This window comes from Propithecus coquereli, unplaced genomic scaffold (genome assembly GCF_000956105.1).
Source record: "Propithecus coquereli isolate 6110/MARCELLA unplaced genomic scaffold, Pcoq_1.0 Scaffold128, whole genome shotgun sequence".
NCBI lineage: Eukaryota > Metazoa > Chordata > Mammalia > Primates > Indriidae > Propithecus > Propithecus coquereli.
Genome location: NW_012136969.1, coordinates 1,504,137 through 1,528,626, shown reverse-complemented (window position 1 = coordinate 1,528,626; position 24,490 = coordinate 1,504,137). Strand labels below are relative to the sequence as shown.

At 47.9% G+C, this 24,490-nt stretch overlaps 1 protein-coding gene across 1 annotated transcript in view; it reads right to left on the bottom strand.

Moving 5' to 3' along the window:
- Nucleotides 1-23,019: 23,019 nt before the first annotated feature.
- GALNT12 (polypeptide N-acetylgalactosaminyltransferase 12) overlaps nucleotides 23,020-24,490 on the bottom strand; it is a 64,541-nt gene continuing 63,070 nt past the window's right edge. The window contains exon 10 of the mRNA XM_012638266.1: nucleotides 23,020-23,412. Within this exon, the coding sequence (XP_012493720.1) occupies nucleotides 23,275-23,412 (138 nt within the window). The 3' untranslated portion in view covers nucleotides 23,020-23,274. The remainder of the gene's footprint in view (nucleotides 23,413-24,490) is intronic.

Sequence of the window (24,490 nt, the reverse complement as noted above, 5' to 3'; positions counted from 1 at the left end):
TGCCTGAAACCGCGGATAGTACCGAAGCCTACATATACTGTTTGTCCCTATACATACATACCCACGGTCAAGTTTAATTTATAAGTTAGGAGAAGTAAGAGATTAATAACAATTCTAGTAATAAAATAGAACAATTATCACACACAGTGTAATAAAAGTTATATGAATATGATATATCTCTCTCTCTCTCAAAACATCTCATTGTACTGTACCGCAGGTAACTGAAACCACAGGACGTGCAAGTGCCGTCAAGAAGGGACCACTGCACACGGCCTGTCCTCACCCCCCCCGCGCCCCCGCCGTCCACGCCTCGTGCAAGACAAGCTGGGAATTATGGTCCTATGCCAAGCACTTGCATGCCATGGCGAAAGTTCTATTTCTACATAAAAGAGGTAAATGATGGATTTTGGAAACAAACAGAAATCTTTTCCAAAATAACAACAAACAGAGACAGTTTTTAGGGCGGGATGTGGTGTCTCACTCCTGTAATCCCAGCACTTCGAGAGGATGAGGAGGGAGGGTGGCTTGAGGCCAGGGATTAGAGACCAGCCTGGGCAACATAGTGAGACTCCATCTCTGCAAAATATAAAAAAATAAAAATAAACCGGTTTTTACACATTTCAAAGCCCTAACATTTTCATTATATGTTTGACCATCCCAACAAACTTGTGAGGGAACTGTGGCTTGGGGTAGAAATGCCTTTGGCCAAGGGCACTATGAGCAGTGAAGGAACACAGAAACTCAAATACTAATGTTTGGTGTAACCTGGAACTTCAGATTAAAACCTCACAAATACTAGAAAGAGGAAAAGAGATGACTGTGCAGCTACATAGGAAGAAGATCCGGGGGTCTGGTTTGATCCCTTGCTCGGTGTGTTTGCTGTGCTCTGTGTCTGTCTGCAGAGCTAACATCCAGAGCAAAGGGGTGAGTGACCTGCTTTCCCGGCCAGTCACCTGGAACGCTGTGTCCCGGGGGCCAGCCCTTAATGGGAACACTGAGAAACGCAAGCACGTCCGGGGCGAGACAGGCTGGGAAGTGTCTGGACGCCTGTCCTGTGAGGAAACAGCCACAGCTGAACCCCACGGAGGAGGGTGAACTCCAGGGGATGCAGGCCCTTATCTTCCCGTCTGTGTCACGGTGAGGACACAGTGACCTCATTCTGGGTGGCTCTGAGGAGCAGGACAAGGAGGAGGGGAGGAGTCGCCGGGACGCAAAGGCAGCTCAGAGAGAGGTAAGGGAGTCAGGTGTGGCAGGTATTGAGGCGTCCCTAAGGGCTCACACCGAGGCTGGGGATGCACCGAGAGGGACCCTCTGAGGCAGGAGCCTTTACCTGGAGGCTCCTGCAGCTGAGTGCAGGCAGGTGTGTCTGCACGCACCTGGGACAGGGGCCATAGCTTCCCTGAGATCTCCAAGGAGTCTGGGACCCAAACAAGGGTCAGCGGACTGGCCCGCTGGGTACTCTCAAGGCCCCTGCCCCCTCTAAGAGCCCATGTCCCCTGGTGTAGGCGCACAAATGACCCTGTGAGGAGAGCTCAGCATGGCAGAGAGAAACCGGGGGCTCACCAGGACTGAAGATGGCCGTGAGCCCCCCTCCCCAGGGTAGTGTGTGCCGCAAAACCCAACCTCGTGAACCGCCCATGTGGCAAGCTTGGAGCTCACACTCCTCCCCTTGCTGAGGCCAGACTGTCTCCAGCACCCCAGCCCCCAAATGTGGGTCCTGGGGTCCCACATTCATCACACACCAGCCCTGGCACCATGGATGGGTGCTGGCCTTTCTCTGGACACCGTACCAGCCAGCAGATGTCTTTTTATGTTTCTCACCACTGTTTTTTGTCTTCCACAATTAGAGACCCTCCTGTTTCTGAAGGCAGCGTAGAGTGACGTGTAAACTGGCTGTTCCTGAGTAGCAGTGCAGGGGGTGGGTGGAGAGGGACGGATGAAATGCTGCAGACACCTGAGACCTGGCCCCAGCCCTGGTGACCTTGAGCACCTCCTCTCTCACCTCTGGGCCTCGGGTTCCACGTGTGTGAGTGTGGGGAGGAGACTCTGCGGATGCAGAGAGATGATGGACGCACACGCCTGGCCCAGTGCCTGACAGGCAGAGGGACCTGGACAGTATTGGTGGCTCACCTCGCGCCTCTCAGGGTTTCTGAGCATTAAGTGAGCACCTGGCTCCAAGCCCAGCACACAGAAGGAGCTTGATGGCTCCCATTCCCTGCCTCTCCTGTGCACACCCTGAGTTACAGACCGAATCATGTCCCCCTCAAAATTCACATATTGATGTCCCAACCCCCAAGACCTCAGAATGGGACTGTATATGGGCTTTAAAGAGGCTGTTAATGTTAAGTGAGCTCGTTGGGGTGGACTGTGATCCAGCCTGTGGTGTCCTCATGAGAAGAGGAGGCGAGGACACGGAGCAGCGGAGTGAAGACCATGTGAACGCAGAGGTAGCGGGTGGCCATCGACAAGCCACAGACAGAGGCCTCAGAAGAAACCACCCCAGCCCACACCTCAATCTCGGAATTCCAGCCCCCAGAATTGTGAGAAAATCAATTTCTGTTGTTTAACCCACTCAGTCTGGGGTACTTTGTCATGGCAGCTGGAGCGAACGTATACAGCCTGCATTTCTCCAGCTTTGTGCCTTTGTCCCCACCTCGGCGCTGTGCTGTCCCTGTCCTGAGGCCTAGGAATGACCTGGGGGAGCCTTAGCAAACCTTCATTATACCTTTTCAGACCTTAATGGGCCCGAGAGTCACCCAGGAGCTTCGCTAAAATGCAGACCCTGGGTCAGGAAGCCTGGATGGGCCTGGGAGTCTGCGTTTCTAGTACAGCTGTGCCAGGGCTGCTGGGCCACGGCCCACACTTTGAGTAGCAGGACGCCAGCTCGGTGGTAAAGCCAGGTGGGTGAGTGACGAGGGACAGTCCAGTGCCCCTGAGTCCTGGGTGCGGGTTGCAGCTCTAGCTCCCCCCTACAACCCACCCAGAGGAGGACAGGAACTGCTTTGGCTGGGGGAGAAGAAGGGCAATGGCAATGCTGGGCAGCTTCAGGTGACCTTCCAAGGGGAAATAACCATGTGTAGGCTCCAGGACAGCACCTTTGGAGGACCACCTGCTTCTGCTATCAGCCGGAAGTCACCTCCGAGCTCCTCTGGTCCTTTAGTCCATCACCTTCTTGACACAGACAGGGAGACTGAGACCAAGACCAGCCGCATAATTTGTGGGGCTTGGTGCAAAATTGAAATCAGAATCCCCTTGTTCAAAAAGTACTAAGAATTTCAAGAGAGTGACAATAGAACATGACACCAGGTGCAGGGGCCTTGTGCACAGGGGGCACCTGTATGAGGCCAGTATAATTCAGAGACACTCACAGTGAGCCAGAGCTCAGCTCAGCCTGACCCTCAGGCCTCCTGAGTCCCCAGTGGCTGCTCTTTCTATCACCCCAAACCACCTTGCCCTTGCCCTTCGAGCTTGCCTGCCTCGGGAGACCTCGCTACAGCCAGGCAGTGGGTGCCAGGGGCAGGGAGGGAGTCCAGGCCCTCACGGCCTCCTTCCACTCCAAGGTCTCTGGTTGTACAGTGCTGGGGCCAAGGGAGGCCTGACCTCCCTGCTGCCTTCCCAGACCTACAAGTTCCTCTGATTCTGTGGGCCTGCCCATCTGAGCAGCTCTGTGCCACCTGTAGCTGATGGCACAGTGGTGGGAGACAGCACCAAGAAAGGTTGTGTAAGAATGTTCCAGGAAGAAAGGGTAGGGAGATCGTCCCCTGCAGTGGAGGTGAGAGGTAGCCCAGTCTATTCAGGGAAGTGCTGTGGGGAAGGCATCGATTTCCAGGGGGTGCCAGGTGGCAGGGGCAAGACCACAGGCTCTCCAAGGGGACCTATCAATGAACCATGGGGAGTGACAGCACTGTGTCACAGTCAGGCTTGCTTTTAGAAAGGCCACACTGCCAACTGGGAAGAAGAAGAGGTTAAAATGGCAAGTCTGAGAGGAGGCCACTTGGTGGTCATTGGTCCTGGTGCAGGCAGTAGCCCTGTGGGTGGCAGGGAGGGGCTGGCCACTGCTGGCAGAAGTGACCGCTTGCTGGTTCTCCTTGAGTATGGGGAGTGGGTCAAAAAGTGAGCCCCAGGTTTCTGGCTTAACTGGTTGAAAAGATGGTGCTGCCTGCCATCCAGCGAGATGGGTGCAGCAGAACACTTTCCACTGAAAGGGCTGGAAACCTAATCGAACTGGCCTTTAAGAAAAGGAAAGGGGAGTGGCTGATCCATATAAACAAAAGGTGTGAGGGCAGAGCCCTCACTTCAGGCACACCTGGAGCCAGGGTTCAACCCCGTCCTCGGCAGCTTCTCTCTCCGTTCCTGGCTCAGGTGCTTTGTGCTGACTCCATTCTTCACAGCTCTCCCCACATGGTCTCAGGACAGCTGGGGCACCTCTCCCAGCTACATCCTTCCAGGTTTAAAATCACAGGCAGGCCGGAAACGGTGGCTCACGCCTGTAATCCTAGCACTCTGGGAGGCCAAGATAGGAGGATCGCTCAAGGTCAGGAGTTCAAGACCAGTCTGAGTAAGAGCAAGACCCCGTCTCTACTAAAAATAGAGAAAGAAATTAGCTGGACAACTAAAAATATATAGAAAAAATTAGCCGGGCATGGTGGCACATGCCTGTAGTCCCAGCTGCTTGGGAGGCTGAGGCAGAAGGATTGCTTGAGCCCAGGAGTTTGAGGTTGCTGTGAGCTAGCCTGATGCCATGGCACTCTATCTAGCCTGGGCAACAAAAGCGAGACTCTGTCTCAAAAAAAAAAAAAAAAAAGATTCTTTGACTTGTAATTGGTTAAAGACCTGAAGCTTTGTCTAAAATCTCAGGCAAACAAGAGCTTGTGTCCTACCAACGCCCTGAGATTTGCTCTGATTAGACTAGCTTAGGTCACATGCTCACCCCTGAGCCAATCGCTGTGGTTGAGCTAATTGACTTAGACCTGATCTGTGATCCACTCCTCTGGCTGTGGTAGAGCCGGAGAGACCAGAGCGTCTAAGAGGAGAAGGAGTGGATCCAAAGAAACACTGGGCTCCTACCAGGACAAAGGGAAATAGAGGCTAGGGAGACAAACCACACCTTTCCAGCTCTGTGGGCAGCATGGAGGAAGAATAGCAGGTGCAGATTAGAAGGTGTTGGGTTTGCAGGGTCCGTGGGCCAAGCAGAGGGAGATAGATGTTCAGCAGCAAGCAGGGAGAGAAAGGCCGGAGAGGGACCTGGAATTGCCAGCGTGGAGGTGGTGAGGGGAAGATAATGACATGGACTTTGGGAGCCATTCTGGACTCTGCTTGAGGAACAGACAGTCAGATTTAGGGACAGTCTCTTCCTCCATTTGCTCTTTAGGATCAGGCAGTGGAACACCCCCACAATCCTGGGGCGAGCAACGCCCCAGCTTCCTTCTTACAACACCAGCTCTCTCTTCTTGTCTTGGACTATCTCACACCTCCCTCTCGCTTCATTGATATCAGGACCTGACTATATTTGAGAGCGATTGGAGCCACTGATGCTGCAAAAAGATTCCTGCCAGGCCTTGGTACCAGGACACATGAGGTGCCAGGGTCCCTCAGGGCTGATGGGCATGTTCTGGAAATGACAAAAGCCAGAACCCCCCTAGGAGACAGAAGGACGAGCAGCTCCAAACGGGGATGACACTGATGACTTCTCCCACTTCTCCTGGTAGTCTCCTCCCCATGCCCATCATGCAGCGGGACCTCTGGCAGGGCTGGGAGGACCCAGAATGGGGGAAGGTTTGTGAAATGTTGCAGTGGAGAAAGGGACGCGGTGGCCCATGTAAGTCTTGGATATGCTTAAGATGTGGCATCTTAAGATGGAATGCTCTTTGGGGCATTCTGAATTTCGGCTTTTTGGGTTTGGGATGCTCAACCTACCGGTTGAAAGTATAATGCAAATATTCCCAAATCTGAAAAAAATCCCAATTTGAAACACTTCTGGTCCCAAGCATTTTGGATAAGGGTTGCTCAGCCCGGATGGTCTCCGAGGGTTGGTGGGCTGAGCCCGGAGGGGTGGGCGGAGAGAGCCTGAGAGGAGAAGAATCGAGACCATGAGTGTCATTCTAAAGGGCGACAGAGAAGTGGGGCCGAGGAGGTTTTCTGTTTCATTTCAAGACAGGTAAAGTAATGGCATATTTATGTGTTGACAGGAATCATGCAGGAGAGGAAGTGGAGAATGTCTCTATGTCCTGGTGGCTTCACCAGGATAACAAAACATCTCCAGTGTTACTGTAAGCCAGCGTGGTCTCTACCGTCATTGCTTTTTACCTGGCAACTCCTGGCCCACGACTACTGAAAAAAGTCCTGGTAAAGTGTGCCCAGCCCTTGTCCACTTTCCTCTATCTTTCTTACTGTCTGAATCTTGAGTTTCTTTAGGATGGCAATGTACCGGCTAGAAAAATTATACCCCTCAACATCCTTAGGGGCAACATGACACATGGCTGGACAGTGAGATTGTGTTCATGTGGATTATTACTCAACAAATATGCATTCTCCTCCTCTCCCACTGTGAGTGGAGTATAAGTACTAACCCGTCGATGTTGGGCTTGGCTACAAGGCTTACTTTGGAATGTTAGTGGAAGGAATAGCAGAGACCTTAGATTTGCTTGTGTAGTTTGGCTGCTTCTTGCATTGATGATTCATCATGAGAAGGGCCTGCCCAGGTATTGACTGGTTGCTCAGCCTGGGTCACAGAACTAGTACCCTTAGAGCCAAGACCAGCCGATCCAAGTCTGGAGTACTGCCCAGATGAGCCCAACCTGAATTTGGGGGTGGTTGTTACAGAGCCATTACCCTGCTAATAACTGACCAATGCAGAGATATAAATAGACATTGCTGGTTGAGCTTCTGGGAAAGCTCTTTAACAGGGACAGACTCAGCTGGCAAGTCTTCTCCTTCTCTTTGAATGAAGACAGACTCAGTGCTTGGAGGGGTGGGGAGAGGCAGGCCACCTTACCACCACAGGTGATGGAAACATGCTAAGCGCGGCTGCATGGGAAGACAGAATGAGCCTCCATCCCTGACAACACCATGACACCATCATGTCAGCCTTGCAATGCCTCACTCGGGACTTCCCCTTACCTAAGAAAAATCAAACTGCTGATGTGATTAAGCCACTGTTTTCAGGTTTCTGATACTTGCAGCCAGATGCAATTCCTAACTAATAGACACAGGTAACTGTCGGTATTAAAGCCACACTTGTGTTTGAGATCACCCAGGGAGAACATGAAGTGTCTCAAGAGGGTCCAGTAGAATCCTCAAGAATGTTGGAGAGGAAGCCCACAGAAGTAACTGAGAAGGAAGGGTCTGGGGGAACCAAGAGATGTGGTGCCAGAGGCCACAAGAGGAGAGAATTTCAACAGGAGACAGGGATAGACCAGGCTAAACACAGCGGTGGGATGCAGGAACATGAGGAAGAAAACTTCTCAAGAGATTTAGCAAACGAGAAGGTCCTTGACCTTGGCAGGGGAGGTTTGGTTCAGGGTTGGGGACAGAAGCCAAACCACACAGTGTGATAGAATCCCAGCCCTCTGCGGCTCCCTCCATGGGGGAAGGACGCTCGAAAAAGGATGATGCAATGGGAGGAAACCACTCCTTGGCCAGCTGCAAAGACCATTTCTCCGCCTTGCCTCCAGGATGAAATCTAAGCCCAGTCTGGCATCCAACCCTCCAAGGTATGGATGCAGCCAAGATGTGGCCCCGCCTGCCCAGCCTCCCTTCCCCACATTACAGGAGTACCACTACCCACGGTTTTTGGCCATGCATGCTGTCTTCCTTTGGACTGCCTTCCCCTGCCTATCCTCGGCCTTCAAAATGGCATGAATGTCACCCCCTGTTATGACAAAGATCACTCCTTTCTCCAGGCTCCTTGCACCTCTCTGTGAATGCCTTGAATCATATTGGCTGGGTCCACGTGGGTCTTGCTCCCCCGGGTGGGGACAGTGTCTATATTGTCTGCTCCCCACAGGGCAGAGCACACTGACCTGGCACATGCAGGGGTCACTAGCCTTAGTGAGTTGTCATGGGCTGGTGACAGTGTGCCCTATATGAAGTCCCCAAGCCAGGGAGAGCGAGCGGTGTCTACAGAGCCACGTCTGTCCCCTTCCACTCCTACAGAGCTGCCTTTGGAGAGCTCAGGAAGGAAGCGGAACAATCGGCAGAGAAACGTGAGGGTTTCTGCCCTGCTCCTCTCTGGAGGCTTCCCAGAGGGCAGCTGCTTCCTTTCTCTCATTTTAGCACAAGAAGACATGATTGTGACCAAATTTAGAAAACAACCAAAATTTAAAATACAACCCATATTTTAAAATCCATTTCAACAGCTCCACCCCACTAAAGGAATGTCTCTTCTGAGCAATGTGGGTGAGGAATCTGCAGCAGCAATGTCCTGGTTTGGGGCCTGGGTGGGGAAGGAGAGGGGTCTTCACACCACAGACAGACAGACCTACCCCACCAGCAAATGGGTGGGATGATGAAGCCCTGGAGGAGAACAGGGCCAGACACGGGGGCAGATGGGCCCAAGTTCAAGGAAGCATCGTCTTGACTTCATATTTCTGCCAATAGCTGGAGAGGATGGATGTTTCTGGAAGCCACCTCAGAGACCAACCACAGAGGATGGGCCCCTCCTTAGTGCGATGCTACTTTTAGCACATTGTTCTGCTGTGCTTTGTGGGGAACAGAGGGAAACCCAGGGAACCAAACAGTGTCTCCCACCTTATATAATAATAGCAACCAGGTATCAGATGCATGCTCCGTGCCAGGTGCTGTACTAGGAGGGTTTTTCATTTAATGTTGTTGCCAGGAATTCGACATGAGTCATGTTGCCTCAGAGATTTTCATAAGGGGGGAAAAAGGTCTTGGTGTGCCAGAATGAAGAAGATGAATTTGTCAGGAACAAAGTAAAGGCTTGTTTTGCATGCATGGCATCCAACAGGTGGTTTTGATAAGGCTGTCAGATACGCTACTGTGTCCTCTGGCCATCTTAATAGAGATAAAGAGGCCAGGTTAAAGGAGGCTATAAACTCACTGAACTCAGTTCCCATCTGCCTAAATGGGGCCCGTTCTCCCCAAGTCTCAGATTCTTCACCTAAAAATTGGAGCTAGAAAATACCACCTTCACGTGGTTGTTGTGAAGGTTAAACAAGGAATGTGTGAAAATCAGCACCGTGCCTTACAGGTAGTGCACACTTAGTAAATGGTAATAATCATCATTGTTGGTATAAACCTTGGCCTTATAATGGAGTTGAGGTTTTCTCCCCGGGGTTGGAAGAATCTGGGATGGATGTTGACCTTGTGCACCTGAACCCCTATTATGAGGGAGACTAAGTCTGCATTTCCCCAAGGACAGAACGATACTTACTGGGCAAAAGCTATTATGGAGCCAATTCCAGCCAAATAAAAGGAATTGCAATAATGAAAGACTGCTGCCTTTGGGGAGTGAGAACTTATGGTTTCTTTATATTGTGTATTTTCCAAAATTTTGGCGGTGAGTTTCTATTTTTTAATAATCTTGGAAAAATAAAGTATTAAAATAAAATAAAAAAAAAAACCCCACACACATCAGGAATGCTCCCACTGGGGAGACCAGACTCGATTTGAGATTCTACCAAATGTGAATCTAGTTTCCAAGTCTCAAAAAAGATTGAAATCCATTCTCAACAGAGGTGATGCCACGGGAGAGCGTCCTGTTCCCCTCTGGGCCAGCCACGCCCTCACCCTCAGAGCACAGAGAGCAGACACCCTTACAAAGTCCCACTGAGTCTGGTTCTGGGAGAGCAAGGACCAGGTGCTCCGATGGCAGGTGTCACCAAGGGTCTGGGAAGTCCATGGGGCGTTAGGGCTGCAAGGTCTCACTCTCCAGGCAACAAAAAAGGGCCTGGCATCATGCCTCAAAGGATGGCCAATCTCACCATCAGAGGGTGGCTTCCCTTGATGTTTCACTAAGAAAGCCTTGAGTTGGAGTCCAAAAGGCAGGCCCTCGGAGGGAGAGGCCAGGGCCAGTGATGGGACAGACATCAGATCTGGCAGCAGATGTCGGTTCTGGTCCCAGCCTCAGCTCCCCTTGCTGTGTGATGCTGGATCAGCCCCTTTCCTCTCTGGGCCTCTAGGTTCCCCATGTGTAGCTTCTGGAGTTGGACAGAGCTTTCCAGCTCAGAGGCAGCAGCTTGATGCCCCAGGCCCTTGGCCACACTTTCTCCCTAGACTCAAAGTCTCTGTGGCCCAAGAGACCCAAGAAGTCTTTCAGCCCTATTGTTCCACCCCTGCTTTTAATGAAGCCACATCTGGAGCGTATCTCCTCTCATCCCTGTTTTGTACAGTTCCTCACAGCTGGGTCCCCATAAATCAATTTGTTCTGCAGACAAGTTCCCAGAATTGTCCAGAATCTTACGCAGAAAGGGCAGTTTTATTTCCCTTTGGCTGCTGGTTCCAGAGGTTGTGAGCTGAGCCCAGTCCACTTCAGGACAAGCTTCCCAAGTCTTCCAAACCCCATGGCTGGCTGGGGCCTCCCAGAGTGACCAAGGTCCATGCTCCTGTCTGCAGCCACAAGGATGAACCGGCCTCTGGGGCCCCCTTCCCATCCCCTGTCAGGAAGCTGTGCCCTCAACTCCACAGCAAAAAGATTGGACTAAAATGAACCCCAAACTCTCTGCAGCTCTTGGATTCCAAGTTTTCCCAGAGAGATGAACTAATTATGAAAGGAGAAGAGTTGAAAAGTTAATATCTCTGCAGATGGGGAGGGAAGGAGGAGTGGGAACCCCCAAGGACTTCTGTTCTGCCCCAAGGCAGCAAACAGCACAGAACCCAGGAATTCTGTGAGGAGCAACTGTTCCGGGGGTCAGGGGCCCACATATGCCTTGTTGTTTCTGACAGTGCTCTAGTCCCCAGGATGTTTCTGGGATTGAGCCACTTGGGATCTTTGGTCACCATTGGCTGCCCCTTGGGAAGTGGTCCCCGAGCACTGAGTCTAGCAGGTGCCCTGAGCTTGCAGCAGCCCCCCTCGTCCCATTTAGCCTGCGCCTCCCGCAGAGGTGGGTACTAGCACAGCCCCTATTGCACAGAACAGGAAAGTGTGGCTCAGAGGGGTTAAGTCACTGGCCCAAAATCCATGTGACCAACAGAATTCAGGTCTGCCCCACAGCAAATCCCGACCTCTCTCCAATCTATGGTGCCAAATGCAGTCAAACCCGGGGCCCCGGTCATTCCCCTATGAACAAGAGCTTGAACTCAGACTCCATTGGGGGGAATGTCTTAAAATAATTTTTATCAAAGGAATACATGTACTTGGCTTGAAAATCCTGATAGTTCTCAAGGTTTCTAATGAAATCAGCAATCCCCCACCCCACCTCTGCTCACCCCTCCTCATCCCCAGACCTGGCTCCCGAGAGAGTCCCTACCTGCAACTCCCCTGGCCGGTTTTTCCTATGTTGGCTTCCATATGTCAAATAACATATTAGCCCTGTTTTCTGGTGATTTTTCAATTTTAGAATATTATTGGCTTCCTGTTATGGAAAATGAAGGTTTTTGTTTGGTTACACCATTTCTCTTGTTCTTGTATCTCTCTCTCTCTCTCTCTCTCTCTCTCTCTCTCTCTCTCTCTCACACACACACACACACACACACACACACACACACACACACTGCCTCTCCCCATCCCACAGCCTACCAGTGTCATTTTATTATCCTCACAGCATCTGGGGGAAGCCTGAGCTGGCCTGGACCTCTCTGCAGAGATGCACAATCGGGTCCTGACCTTTGGTTAAATGTAGCAGATTTCGTGCAAGCCTCTGTCTTCACTCCCTCCCCGAACCCTGGTGAAAACCACATCCCACAAGGACAGTTTGAAGAAACAAGGGCTGGTTAGCCTGCAGCAGGGAAGATTCCAGAACATGTCCTCTCTCCTTGACTCTTGGAGGGGCTGTCCTGGGGCAGAGAGAGAAAACACACTGGGTGGCCTCACAGGGGATCCGGAACATGAGGGAAGCCACAGAGACAGCGCTTCCAGCTTCATACAGAAGCCGCCCAAGAACAGAAAAGGTTGGCCTGTCCTGTCGAGTAGGGGCTTCCCCTGCCTGGCAGTGGACAAGCTAGGGTCGGCTGACCGTGTTCAGGACGTGGAGGAGGCATTCCTGCAAGAGGATGGAATTGTGCACGACTTCTAAAGTCCCTTCAAAGTCTATAACCCAGCAATTTGCTTCCTTTTATAACAGTTGGCAACTAGAACCCAGTGGTGCTTTGCAATTGCTCCTGAGTTATAACTAGAGCTGCCCAATAGACTCACCCATCTGGCAACTTCTTTAGAGGGTGCTGAAATAAGTGTCTTAACAGCCTCATGAGCAATCTATTCCACTGACCCTTGCCTCATAAAAGAAGGTTCAAGATGATTCACGGAGGAATCAGGACATGGCAGTTGGGACAGAACTGTCCGCCCCACGGGTATTAAGCACTGCCGAAGATGGAACAGCGCTGGATGGAGAAATTACCCGTGGGCCTCCCTGGCTGCACAGCAAGAATCTCAAAGGGGGAAACTGAAGAAATACCTCCCACCCTGCCCGATTTGGAAGAGAAAGAGGGCAGAGTGTGGGCGTGGGCAAAGACAGAATCCCACCTGGATAACCGTGCACCGCACGGAGGAACAGGTGTGGCCCCCAGGTGGCCCTGCACTTGAGCACTGCCTCTGCTTCTCCTCCCTGACTTGACACTTCCGAAAGAACTGTGCTTGCCCAGAGGCATCAATCAGCCGTAAACCCCCGCACTCTCCGTGCAGGACAACGCTCGTAGTCATGCCGTAACTGGCGTGTTGTGTAAGTGAACGAAGAATGGTCAGGGCGTACGAGCTGCGTGGCTTGGGCGAGCCGCCGGCCTTCTGCTCCCAGAGGCAGGAGGAGTGAGACTCTGGAGTAAGACTAGGTGCAAATCCCAGCACTGCCACCTATTATCTGTGTGACCTTGGACCAGTTCCCGACCCTTCCTGAGCCCCCAGTGTCTCCACCTTTAAAATGGAGCAGGGGGGGGAGAGGGAGGGTGTGGGCTAGGGCCTACTTCACCGGGTGTTTTGAGAATTAAATTAGTTCTTTATATGAAGTGCTCAGAACAGTGTCCAACTTACGGTATTATTATTATTGTTTTTATTATTATTATCAGCAACTGCAAACAGAAGGTAGCAATCCTCGCCCAACTGACCTCATGAGATCAAACAAAATAATACTTGTAAAAACAGAAAAAGCTCTAAAGTGGTGAATACGTGTAAGAAATCTGATGTGTAGTGCACTGAATCTCACCAACATTAGGAGACTATAAGAGGCCAGTATTTTCAACTCCACTTATTGAATAAATACTGTAGCTATGATACACAAAGACATGTGGCAAAGTCTTTAGGACTTTTTAACAAGATAGAAAACTAATTTGATTTTTTAATTTAATATAATATAAAGCCAATTTCTTAGAGTACCACTTTAACACTCTAAGAAAAACAACACATTCAGGCCAAATTGAGAACACTGACTACTAAATGGAATGATAGGGATTGACAAAGAAAATGCTGTCCCTAATTTGCTGTGTGATCTCAGGCAAACCCCTTCCCTCTCTGGCCTCAGTTCCCGGTCAGCCACAATTGGCACCAGATGATCTCTGGGAGCCTTCCAGGTCTGCCATCCTGGGGATCTCTGGAGGATTTTTAGACCAACAGACTTGGCCTCAATGAAAGCATTGACACGTTTCCTGAGCCAACAACACCATCTAGTGTGTGTGTGCGAGGAAGACACAATGGCCCAGCCAATCAGGAGCTTCCTCCTCTCCCTCTTATTCTCACTTGAATTAATCTTGCTGCTCAAAATATGGTGCACAGACCAGCAGTAATGGCATCCCCTAAGAGCTTGGGGGACATGTGAAATCTCAGGACCCATCCCAGACCTACTGAACCCAAATCTGCCAGACGTTTCCAGCCATGCATATAATAAAGTGTGAAAAGCACTCTTTTAACAGGAGGAGAAAACGGAAGCTGTTTAGCACAGGAAATTTAAGTTTAACAGATATTCAATCCATAAAGAAATCCAGAATTGGCCTGTGTAAGTAAAACAAATCCTTCCCAACTGACATATAAGGAGCCTGTCAGACTCATGTCACTTTCTTGGGAATTTTTTACAAGTTTTCAAGACGGAATCCTCTCAAATGGTAAGTAGGTATCTGATGACAGGGATGGACAATCCTGAGCCCGAGTTTCCAGTGCACCTGTATTGTCTACCTGGCTATTAACATAATAATCACACTGACGAGACCGTTTCCAGAAATTCAACATGAACTTGGCCGCTCTGAGCTCCTAGGGGCCATGCTCAGGCCTGAGCCACGTGGCCCTGTCACAACAGGACAGCTCACTTCTTCAAAGCCAGCAGCAGACTTCCTCAGCAGGAGACCTGTAGGAGCTCAGGTTCTCAGTGCTGCAACCACAAGGAACTGAAGTCTGCCAACAAACAGTGAGCTTGGAAGAAGACCCCAAATCTCAGACGAGACAGCAGTCCTAGCCAACACCTTGACCGTAGTCTGTAAGACCCAGAGCTGAGAACCCAGTCAAGCCAAGCATGCCCTGACTTCTGACCTACAGGAACTGTGAGAGAATAAATGGGTGTTTCCAGCTGCTAAAAGTATGGTACTTTGTCACACAGCGATAGAAAATTAATACAGATTTTGGCACCTGGAAGTGAGATGCTGCGGTAACGAATACCTACAACGTGGGAGGAGGCTGGAGGAATGTTGAATAGCGTGATAAAACCTGCCTCTCTTTGAACAGACTGTAGAAATGTGGATGTTGAGGCCAACAAGAGCTCAGAAGGAAGGGAGGCACGTGTAACTGGAAACTGGAGGAAAGGGATCCTTGCCACGCAGTGGCAGACGCTTGGCAAAGCTGCCCCTGCAATGCTCAACATTGCTAATCATCAGGGAACTGCCAGTCAAAACCACAGTGAGATATCCTCTCACCCCAGATAGGATGGCTAGTATCAAAAAGACAAAAATAACAAACACTGGTGAGGATGTGAAGAAGGGGAACACTAGCACACTCTCGGTGGGACTGTAAAGTAGTACAGTCATTATGGAGAACAGTACAGAGGTTCCTCAAATAACTATTAATAAAAATAGGACTACTATATGATCCAGCAATCCCACTGCTGGGAATATACCGATTGGATATACCATAGAAAGACAAATATATCCAAAAGAAAGCAAATCAGTATATCAAAGAGATATCTGCACTCCCGTGTTTACTGCAGCACTATTCGCAACAGCCAAGATATGGAATCAACCTAAGTGTCCATCAGCGGATGAATGGATAAAAAAAGTGGTATATATACATAATGGAATATTATTTAGCCATACACCAGAATGAAATCCTGTCATTTGCAGCAACATGGATAGAACTGGAAGTCATTCTGTTGAGTGAAATAAGCAGGCACAGTAAGACAAATACCACATGTTCTCACTCGTGTAATATGTGGGAGCTCAAACAGTGGATCTCATGGAAGTAGAGAGTAGAATGGTGGTTGCCAGAGGTCAGGAAGAGGGGCGGTGGTGCAGAGAAGTTGGTTAAGGGGGACAAAAATACAGTTAGATAGAAAAAATACTTTCCAGTATTCAATAGTACAGTACAGAAATTAGAGTTAATAATTTATTGCACGTTACAAAATAGCTAGAAGATTTGTTATGTTCCCAACACAAAGAAAAGATAAATGTTTGAGTGATAGCCCAATGACCCTGATTTGATCATTACACATTGTGTACACGTATCACAATATTATGTGTACCCCCAAAATATGTACAACTGTTCTATATCAATAAAAAATTTTAAAAAATAAATTAATTAAACAAATGTTTAAACTGTCTCCTGCAGTTCTGTGGAAAGCAGAACGTATAAGGGATAAGCCTCGTTAGGTAGTGCAGGAGATTTCCACGCAATGTTGAAGACGCTGCTTGGTTTTTTCTTGCTGCTTAAAGTAAAATGTGAGAGAACAGAGATAAACAGAGGGCAAAACTGTTACACAAAAATGAACTACAATTGAATTTTTTAGAAAATTCTCATCCTCTCCAGATGGCGAAAGATGCTACAAATCCGAATGGCTGCTGAGGGCGTAGCAAAGAGAAAAGGCTAAGTGCATGACCGTGCGACCTTTTGCTAAAACCTCAGAAAGATCAAAACGTCAGAGTATTCAGTCACACAAAGGGCCGTTTCAAGAGATTAAGGGTGTGTGTGTACCTTACAGACCTTCTCAACTGACTCAGGGAGAGCCAGGGAGCTCAGGGCCATTATTCCTCAGCCATCTTCGCGGGAGGCCAACACGCAAAAGGACTTTGCTTGGAAAGACACGTGGATGTGGCTTCTGTCTAGCAGAATGAAGATCAGTGAAGTCCATGCAAGACCCACAAAGGTCTTGAGAAAACTGCTGAAGCAGAAGCACTGCCAGCTTGGACTGACCGGGGGGACACAAGCAGGCTGCTAAAACTCAGCTGCAAACACGTGCCACCTTTCATAAACAGGAACTATGATAGGAGGGTGGAACTGAGTGCCCAGAGGAAAGAGCCAAGAGCCCCTGAAATTTCACCCAGGTCTTGTGGCCTAATCAAGAAAAGTCAACCGTTTGATTGGCTGGATTTCAAAACTGTTGTAGACTCATGACTCCTTTTTCCCTTGTATTCCCCGCTTTTTGCACCAGAATGTCTACCATTGTTATCCTTCGCCTGTCCCACCACTGTGTGTTGGGGGTATTGGGGCAGATAACTCCTCAGGTCCACAGATGGAGAGGAATTGTGCCCCAGCGCTGTACTTACTGGATTACACCCAGGAGCCGCATCTGTACCTGGACCTGATTTAGACTTTGAACTTTTAGCTGATGAGGTTTAGATTCAGAGGAAGAGATTTTAGACTCTGAGCTCATGCTGTGATGAAATGGGACTCCTGGGATCATTGGAGGGAGTAAATGCATGTTGCACGTGGAAGGGATGTGGATTGTGGGGGGCCAGAGGGTGGGCTATGGTAGGTGGCATTCCACGATGACCCCCTGTTGTGCATGCCCTGCATGATCCACTCCCCCTGAATGTGGACTGGACCTGTGAATATGATGGGACAGTACTACAGAGAAGGAACTCTGTGGATGTATTAAGGTCCTAATCAGTTGAATTCTGAGTTAATAGAAGGGAAATTATATTCGGTGGGCCTGACCTAACCTGTGGCCCCTTAAAAGAGGTAAGAAGCAGTAACACTCCCCTTTGAGTATGCAGCTCGAAGAAGCAGCTGTCATGCCATGGTGAAGGACATATGGAGGGAACACGAAGTGGTCTTTTGGAGCTGAGGTCCTCAGTCCTATGATCCCAAGGAACTGACGTCTGCCAACACCAGTGAACTTGGAAGAAGACCCTGAGTCCCAGATGAGACCACAGCGCTGGCTGACAACTGGACTGCAGCCTGTGGGGCCCTGAGCAGAGACTCCAGTTAAGCCACCCCACGCTTCTGACCTCCAGGAACTGGGAGATAACGGATTTGTTTTCATCGATTAGGTTGGTGCAAAAGTAACTGCGGTTTTAACATTGTTGAAATTTGCCATTTGATATTGGAATACATTCTTAAATAAATGTGGTTATGTTATACATCATTTTAATGCATATTTCTTACTTTGCGTTTTTTTGCTAATGACTTATTACTTGCTGTTTATTATATATTTAGTTAGACTATGGAAATGATGTTAGACAAAAAGCAAATTCAAGTGATTTTCTCATTCGAGTTCAAAATGGGCCGTGAAGCAGCAGAAACAACTCGCAACATCAACAATGCATTTGGCCTAGGAACTGCTAAGGAATGTACAGTGCAGTGGTTGTTCAAGAAGTTTTGCAAAGAAGACGAGAGCCTGGAAGATGAGGAGTGCAGTGGCTGGTCATGGGAAGTTGACAAAAGACCAATTGAGAGCAGTCATCAAAGCCGATCCTCTTACAACTACATGAGAAGTAGCCCAAGAACTCAAGGTCAATCATTTTATGGTTGTTCGGCATTTGAAGCAAATTGGAAAGGTGAAAAAGCTTGATAAGTGGGTGCCTCATGAGCTGACCAAAAATCAAAAAATTGTCATTTTGATGCATACCACCCGAAGGATGGACATATTTGAAACTCGGACTTAGGGGGGTAGGAGGGGTGGGGGGGCAAGGGCAACATAGGTAACCTAAACATCTGTACCCCCATAATATGCTGAAATAAAAAAAAAATTGTCATTTTGAAGTGTCTTCTTATATGCAACAAAGATGAACCATTTCTTGATCAGATAGTGACGTGCAAGGGAAAATGGATTTTTTACGACAACTGGCACCAGCTCAGCGGTTGGACTGAGAATAAGCTCCAAAGCACTTCCCAAAGCCACACTTGCACCAAAAAAGGGCATGGTCACTCTTTGGTGGTCTGCTGCCAGTCTGATCCACTGCAGCTTTCTGAAACCCAGCAAAAGCATTACATCTGAGAAGTATGCTGAGCAAATGGATGAGACGCACCAAAAACTGCAACGCCTGCAGCTGGCATTGGTCAACACAAAGGGCCCAATTCTTCTCCATGACAATGCCCGAATGAATGTCGCACAACCCATGCTGCAAAAGTTGAACGAAGGGGGCCATGAAGTTTTGCCTCACCCGCCATGTTCATCTGACCTCTCTCCAACTGACTACCACTTCTTCAAGCATCTCCACAACTTTTTGCAGGGGAAACGCTTCCACAACCAGCAGGATGCAGAAAATGCTGTCCAAGACTTCATCGAGTCCTGAAGCATGGATTTTTATGCTATAGGAATAAACAAACTTATTTCTTATTGGCAAAAATGTGTTGATTGTAATGGTTTCCATTTTGATTAATAAAGATGCATTTGAGTCTAGTTATAATGATTTAAAATTCACGGTCAAAACTGCAGTTACTTTTGCACCAATCTAATACAAGGTTACAAAGGCTTCAAAATGAGCCATTACAAACATAGTCAAAGCATTAAAGAAAACTATATTGAAAGAATTAAAGAAAATGTGCTAACGATGAGTCAATATCTAGGGAACCTCAAGAGAGAAAGAAACATGACAATAAAGAACCAAATGGACATTTAAAGTTGAAAAGTACAATAACTAAAATGAAAGAAATGACAAGAGAGGCTGAACCGCAGGTTTGAGATGGCAGAAGAAATCAGTGAACTTACATCAACAGAAATGCAAATTGAAGAACTGAGAAAGAGGCAGAAAAAATATATAATTTTTGCAAATAATGGCTAAAACCTTCCCAAATTAATGAAAAACATTAAATCACATTCCAGAATTTCAACCACCCCCACGTATGATAAACACAAGCAGACCACACCTACACACATGATAAGCAAACTGCTGAAAGACAGAACATTTCAAAAGGCAGCAAGAGAAAAATGACTAATTACGGAGAGGTAACAATGTCCATGGATTCTCATTCAAAACAACGGAGACCCTCAGGTCGTGCAATCACAAATTCACAGTGTTGAAAGAAAAAAACCCCTGTCAATTAGAATTCTATGGCCAGCTAAACTCTTTCAAAAATCGAAGGCAGAAGAAAAACACTTCCAAATAAAAACTGAATTTGTTGCAAACTGACCTACCACAGATGAACTACTGAACAGTCCTTATGCTGAAAAAAAAAAACAAACCACCAAACTGTTACTCACAGGAAGTATTGCCGAGAGTGGGAAACGGCACATATGTCGGTAAATACAAGAGACTGTGTGTATCCATATATTTTTATCTTCTTTTCCTGCTTAAAGCAATAATTTTACCATTCTATTATTGAGTTTATAATGTACATAGTTATAGGAAATGGAGCTACAGTGGTGCTAATTTGCTAAATTTTACAGAATTAACTCTGCAGCAAGCTGATGAAGATTATGATAAATTCAGGAAGCACTTGTCATAAATTCAGGAAGCACGCTGTACTCCCTAAGGCAACCGCCAAAAAAGTAACTGAAAAATAGAGCTAAGAAATCAACACAGGACATATTTATCCTCATTATGCAGATGAGGAAACGAGTCCATAGTGAATTCATGTAATTTTATGTTGCCTCGGCATCCACTGTGAATACAGGTTTGACTCTCACACCGAGAAGCAGGGCTCAGTCCCTCTTGACACAATTTCCAGTTCTCTGCCACCTCCCGGCTGCTTAATGTGGCCATACGACTGCCTCCTAGCGACCACCTTCCTAGGGGACAGCTGGATACAATGCACTTGATTTGCCCACTGTCCCCCACACTCCACAGGAACAGAGCAGAGGCGCCACAGTGCCCCCTCAGTCACAGCATGCCTCCCTGGAATGGCACTTGCTTGCTCCAAACCCTCCAATTAGAACTCCCCTTGGGAAACCTGCTTGGGAAATGCCCTGGACCCCAATAAAGGCCTCAGCCCACAGGTCCCTCTCTCTGCTGGTTGAGTGCGTGTCCCTGATAGCCCCCACTTCCCATTGGCCCTGCGAGGCCTGCTGCCCTCTTCTCCCTGGATTAAGTAATACACTGCTTTTGTCTGTGTGTGTTTTGTTGAGTTGCCTCCTCTGGGTCTCACCTGAACAACACACCCAAACCTAACTTCTTTCCAGGTCAGGGCTCTCCTAGACAGGGGCTGCCTTGGTGGGAATAAACTGGATACAGGTCAAACGAGAGCCACAAGGGCATCTGCCAGGGTAAGCAAGTTTCCGTGAGAGGGACACCTGCTCACGGGTCAGGCGCAGAGGCATTAGCTGTCTGCCGGGATAAAGAAGTGTCCCCGTGAAAGGCACACTGCACATCCACAACCAAATCCCTGGAGCCCCAGCAGGGCTGGGCTAGAGTTTACACCCACTCTCCTGAGAGCGGCCCCAAGACCAAGTCAGAGGAAAATACAACAGAGTCCTAGAAGGTGACCCGACCTGCCACAGCGAGGGCAGGCCCCCAGGACTCCCACCTGCGCCCCCCCCCAGGACTTGATTCACACCTCCCACTGGGTCAGGTGCAGGCAGGTGGGAAAACCACTCAGGCAAAATAACCGCATGTGAGAATCTTCTCACATTCATGCGGGCTTTTGTCAGACTCTTCACCTATCAGTGAAAGGAAAGGTTTCTCAATACATTATAAATTGCCTCCCAGTCTGTGAAAATATTTCCCTTGCCACTTTCATATCGATTCTTTTCTTCAAGCCTGAGAATGACTGCATATGAGCTGGCACAGCAGGAAGGGGGTGACTTCTCAAGCAGAGCTATTAATAATTAGCTGCAGTGCCCAGCGAACACACAAGAAAATGCATGGGTGGCCTCCCCACGCCCATGATGGGTTTCATCAGCATTAATTTTATGTCTGCCTGAACTGTCTTCCTGCATCTGGGAGGGCTGACACCCTTCATCAGGCTCCTCCTGACACTGCAGACATGGTGGGGAGGGCAGGAGGGCAAAACTTCCTAACTCGCTACAGGTTTGGTGGGCACCTGCCCTGCGCTCACGGCCCCCACAGTGGCACCAGGGAAGCTTGGCTCACACTGCCTCATGTTCATCAGAGAACTGAGCTGTGTCGGAAGATATTCCTCCCTACTAAGACACCGTTTAATCTCATAAAGATTAAAAAAATGAATACTTTAATATTTATTTTTGAATAAACACCTACTGATGTTTGTTGTGCTTCACATTTTATAAAGTGCAATATGAAAATACAAGCTGACATTTAATGAACCCACAATGTGCCAGGGACTAAGCTAAGCTCATTTCTCACCTGCTGTTATTCATCATCCCCATTTTTCAGAAGAAGAAACTGAATTATAGAGTAGTTAAGGTGTATCAGGTGGGCTGGGCGCGGTGGCTCATGCCTGTAATCCTAGCACTCTGGGAGGCTGAGGTGGGAAGATCACTCTGAGGTCACGAGTTCGAGACCAGCCTGAGCAAGAGCGACACCCTGTCTCGACTAAAAATGGAAAAATTAGCTGGATGTGGTGGCACGTAGCTGTAGTCCCACCTACTCAGGAGGCTGAGGCAGGAGGATCGCTTGAGCCCAGGAGTTTGAGGTTGCTGTGAGCTAGGCTGACGCCACCGCACTCTAGCCCGGAAGACAGAGCCAGACTCTGTCTCAAAAAAAAAAAAAGATGTACCAGGTGGATCCAGGTCAGGCCCGAGTTGTTTCTGGGTAATTGTTAAAATGGTCCCTGCCAGGATCTCACAGACAGTGTCAAAAAGAGCCTGAGACACAAACTGATACTTTTTAATCAATTACACTTGTGTCTCCACTGCTCACATCTGATTGGTACAAAAACAAAGCCGTAGTCAATGTTCTCACATTTTTAAAATTATTCATATTGACTTTATCAGGTTGACAAGTTCTCAGAGGTGATCTGGGATCATTCAAAATCAGAATTACTGAGAGAAACTTTCACAGTAGCTGCTACAGGACAAATTCTAACATTGATTAAAATGACCAATTATTACTATTGAACAAATTTGAAAAAATGAATTTCGCACAAAACATTAAATTTCTCCCTGTCACTATTGTGTGATAAAAATTAAAAATGACATACAAATATGTTTTAAAGTCACAGCGGTCATTAGAAAAAGCAACTGGTCACACTACAGGTAGGTTTTGTCAGACGTTCGCTCTCAAGTTTGTATCAGCTTGGCAGAGCAAGTTGTTTCCTCAAGATTTCAGCTTTGGTTAGTCCTCTTTGGCTACCATGAACATCATGGAGTGTTAACTGTGGTAACAACACATATCCAAAAAGCATTCTTTATTAAATAAATCTAGATATCTCAATGATCTGAAGGAATCAATACAATGTTCCTAGTGTCCATCTCTCTACAGAGAAAACTCTAACCCAACATTTGAGGTATTATCAGTTTATGCAAAATACATTGCAGGAGTCTTTATACCTGGGAATCATTGTAAATACCAAAATAAAATATTTACCTTTTTTTTGCTAGTGACACTAAAAGGCACAACTGTAAAATATACATCTTCATAGAAAAATATTACAAGGGTTTAATTCTCCAAATACCAAGGTTTAACATTTTATGATTACCCTTTAAAAATAGGATATTTCGGAACATTTTTAAGGTTTTCAAAATCAATACAAAGCTTATTTATATTTTTACTAAATCCAACAACACTTTCACAAATGGCAAAATGATCATTGTACTTAACTAAGTCTTTGTTGGGCGCAGAGTCCTGGGCCCGAGATCTCCTTTCCAGGCTCCTTGGTGCGGTGACATTTTGTTACACATGTTCCTTGAAGAACCATTTCTGATGATCCGAGTGGGTGCAGTCTCGTAAGAGTGGCACGAAACTGTCGCTGAACTCCTTCCTCGCAGCCTGGACACACTTCTTGGACTGTTTGTGAAATAAAGTGCCATCCTACAAAAGATAACAGACATTGGTTGGATATTCAAGAAGATTACAGGTGGTTCCTTAGAAAAGTCTCTTTTCCCTTAAAACATGTTTCGAAGAGCTCAGAGTGTGATTTTCATCATTTCAGAGATATTTACTGCAGGGTAACAGTCTTCAGTGTAAAATGGCAACTCAGGACCGTCCCGTGCATGGGGAGCGCCAGGCGCGTACAGGCTGCATCACGCTCGCCTGTCGCAGGACCAGTGGTGCCACCTGCTGGCTGCTCTGGCGGTCTGTCAGACCCTCCATCTGCCTACTGCAATTCCTTTCCTTCAGGGAAATCAGGAAAAAAGATTCTCTGCTTAACTCTTTTGCTCCTCTTAGATCAACTCGTTCCATTCCCAGTGAGTTCTTTCTCTTATGTATTTAAGCAGAGAGTGTGGAAACTTGGCTGTAGTCCCAGCTCAGCCACAGGCCCGCTGGGTGAAGGGGAACGTCACTTGGCCACCTTGCCTGAGTTCCTCACCTGTGAAACGTCAGGGTGAAGCAGTGCGTTCACTCTGTGCCAGTTCTGAAAGCCTCAAAGATGACAATCATCTTTATCAACCTGCCGCTTCTCTCCTCCCTACCAGCCCTTGCTGAGTTATCTCTGCAAGTCTCTCCCAAAGCCTGGTGTTTATCTCTTCCCTCCACCTCTCTGTTGTAAGCTGCATGAACTTAATCACACTGAGCAGCAAACAGGCAGAATGAATAACACACCTGTTCCAAGGGAAGAGAAGCCTTGGAAATAAAATTAGATGCAATCGAATCCCTACACTATCAATCCTGAAAACCCTTCAAAGTGTTCCTAAGTTGCCTTTAGAGTAACTTGAAAGTAAATAATCAAATTAAGTATCTTTCCCATCCTTCTAAACAAACTTACTTTTCCTTATATGGTCACTGAAATTTAAGAAAAAATTTTTAATAACATCTCAAACCAATTTTATTTCATTTACTATTTTTTTTAATATCTTTTTTTTTTTTGAGACAGTCTTGCTGTGTTGCCCGGGCTAGAGTGCCATTGCATCAGCCCAGCTCACAGCAACCTCAAACTCCTGGGCTCAAG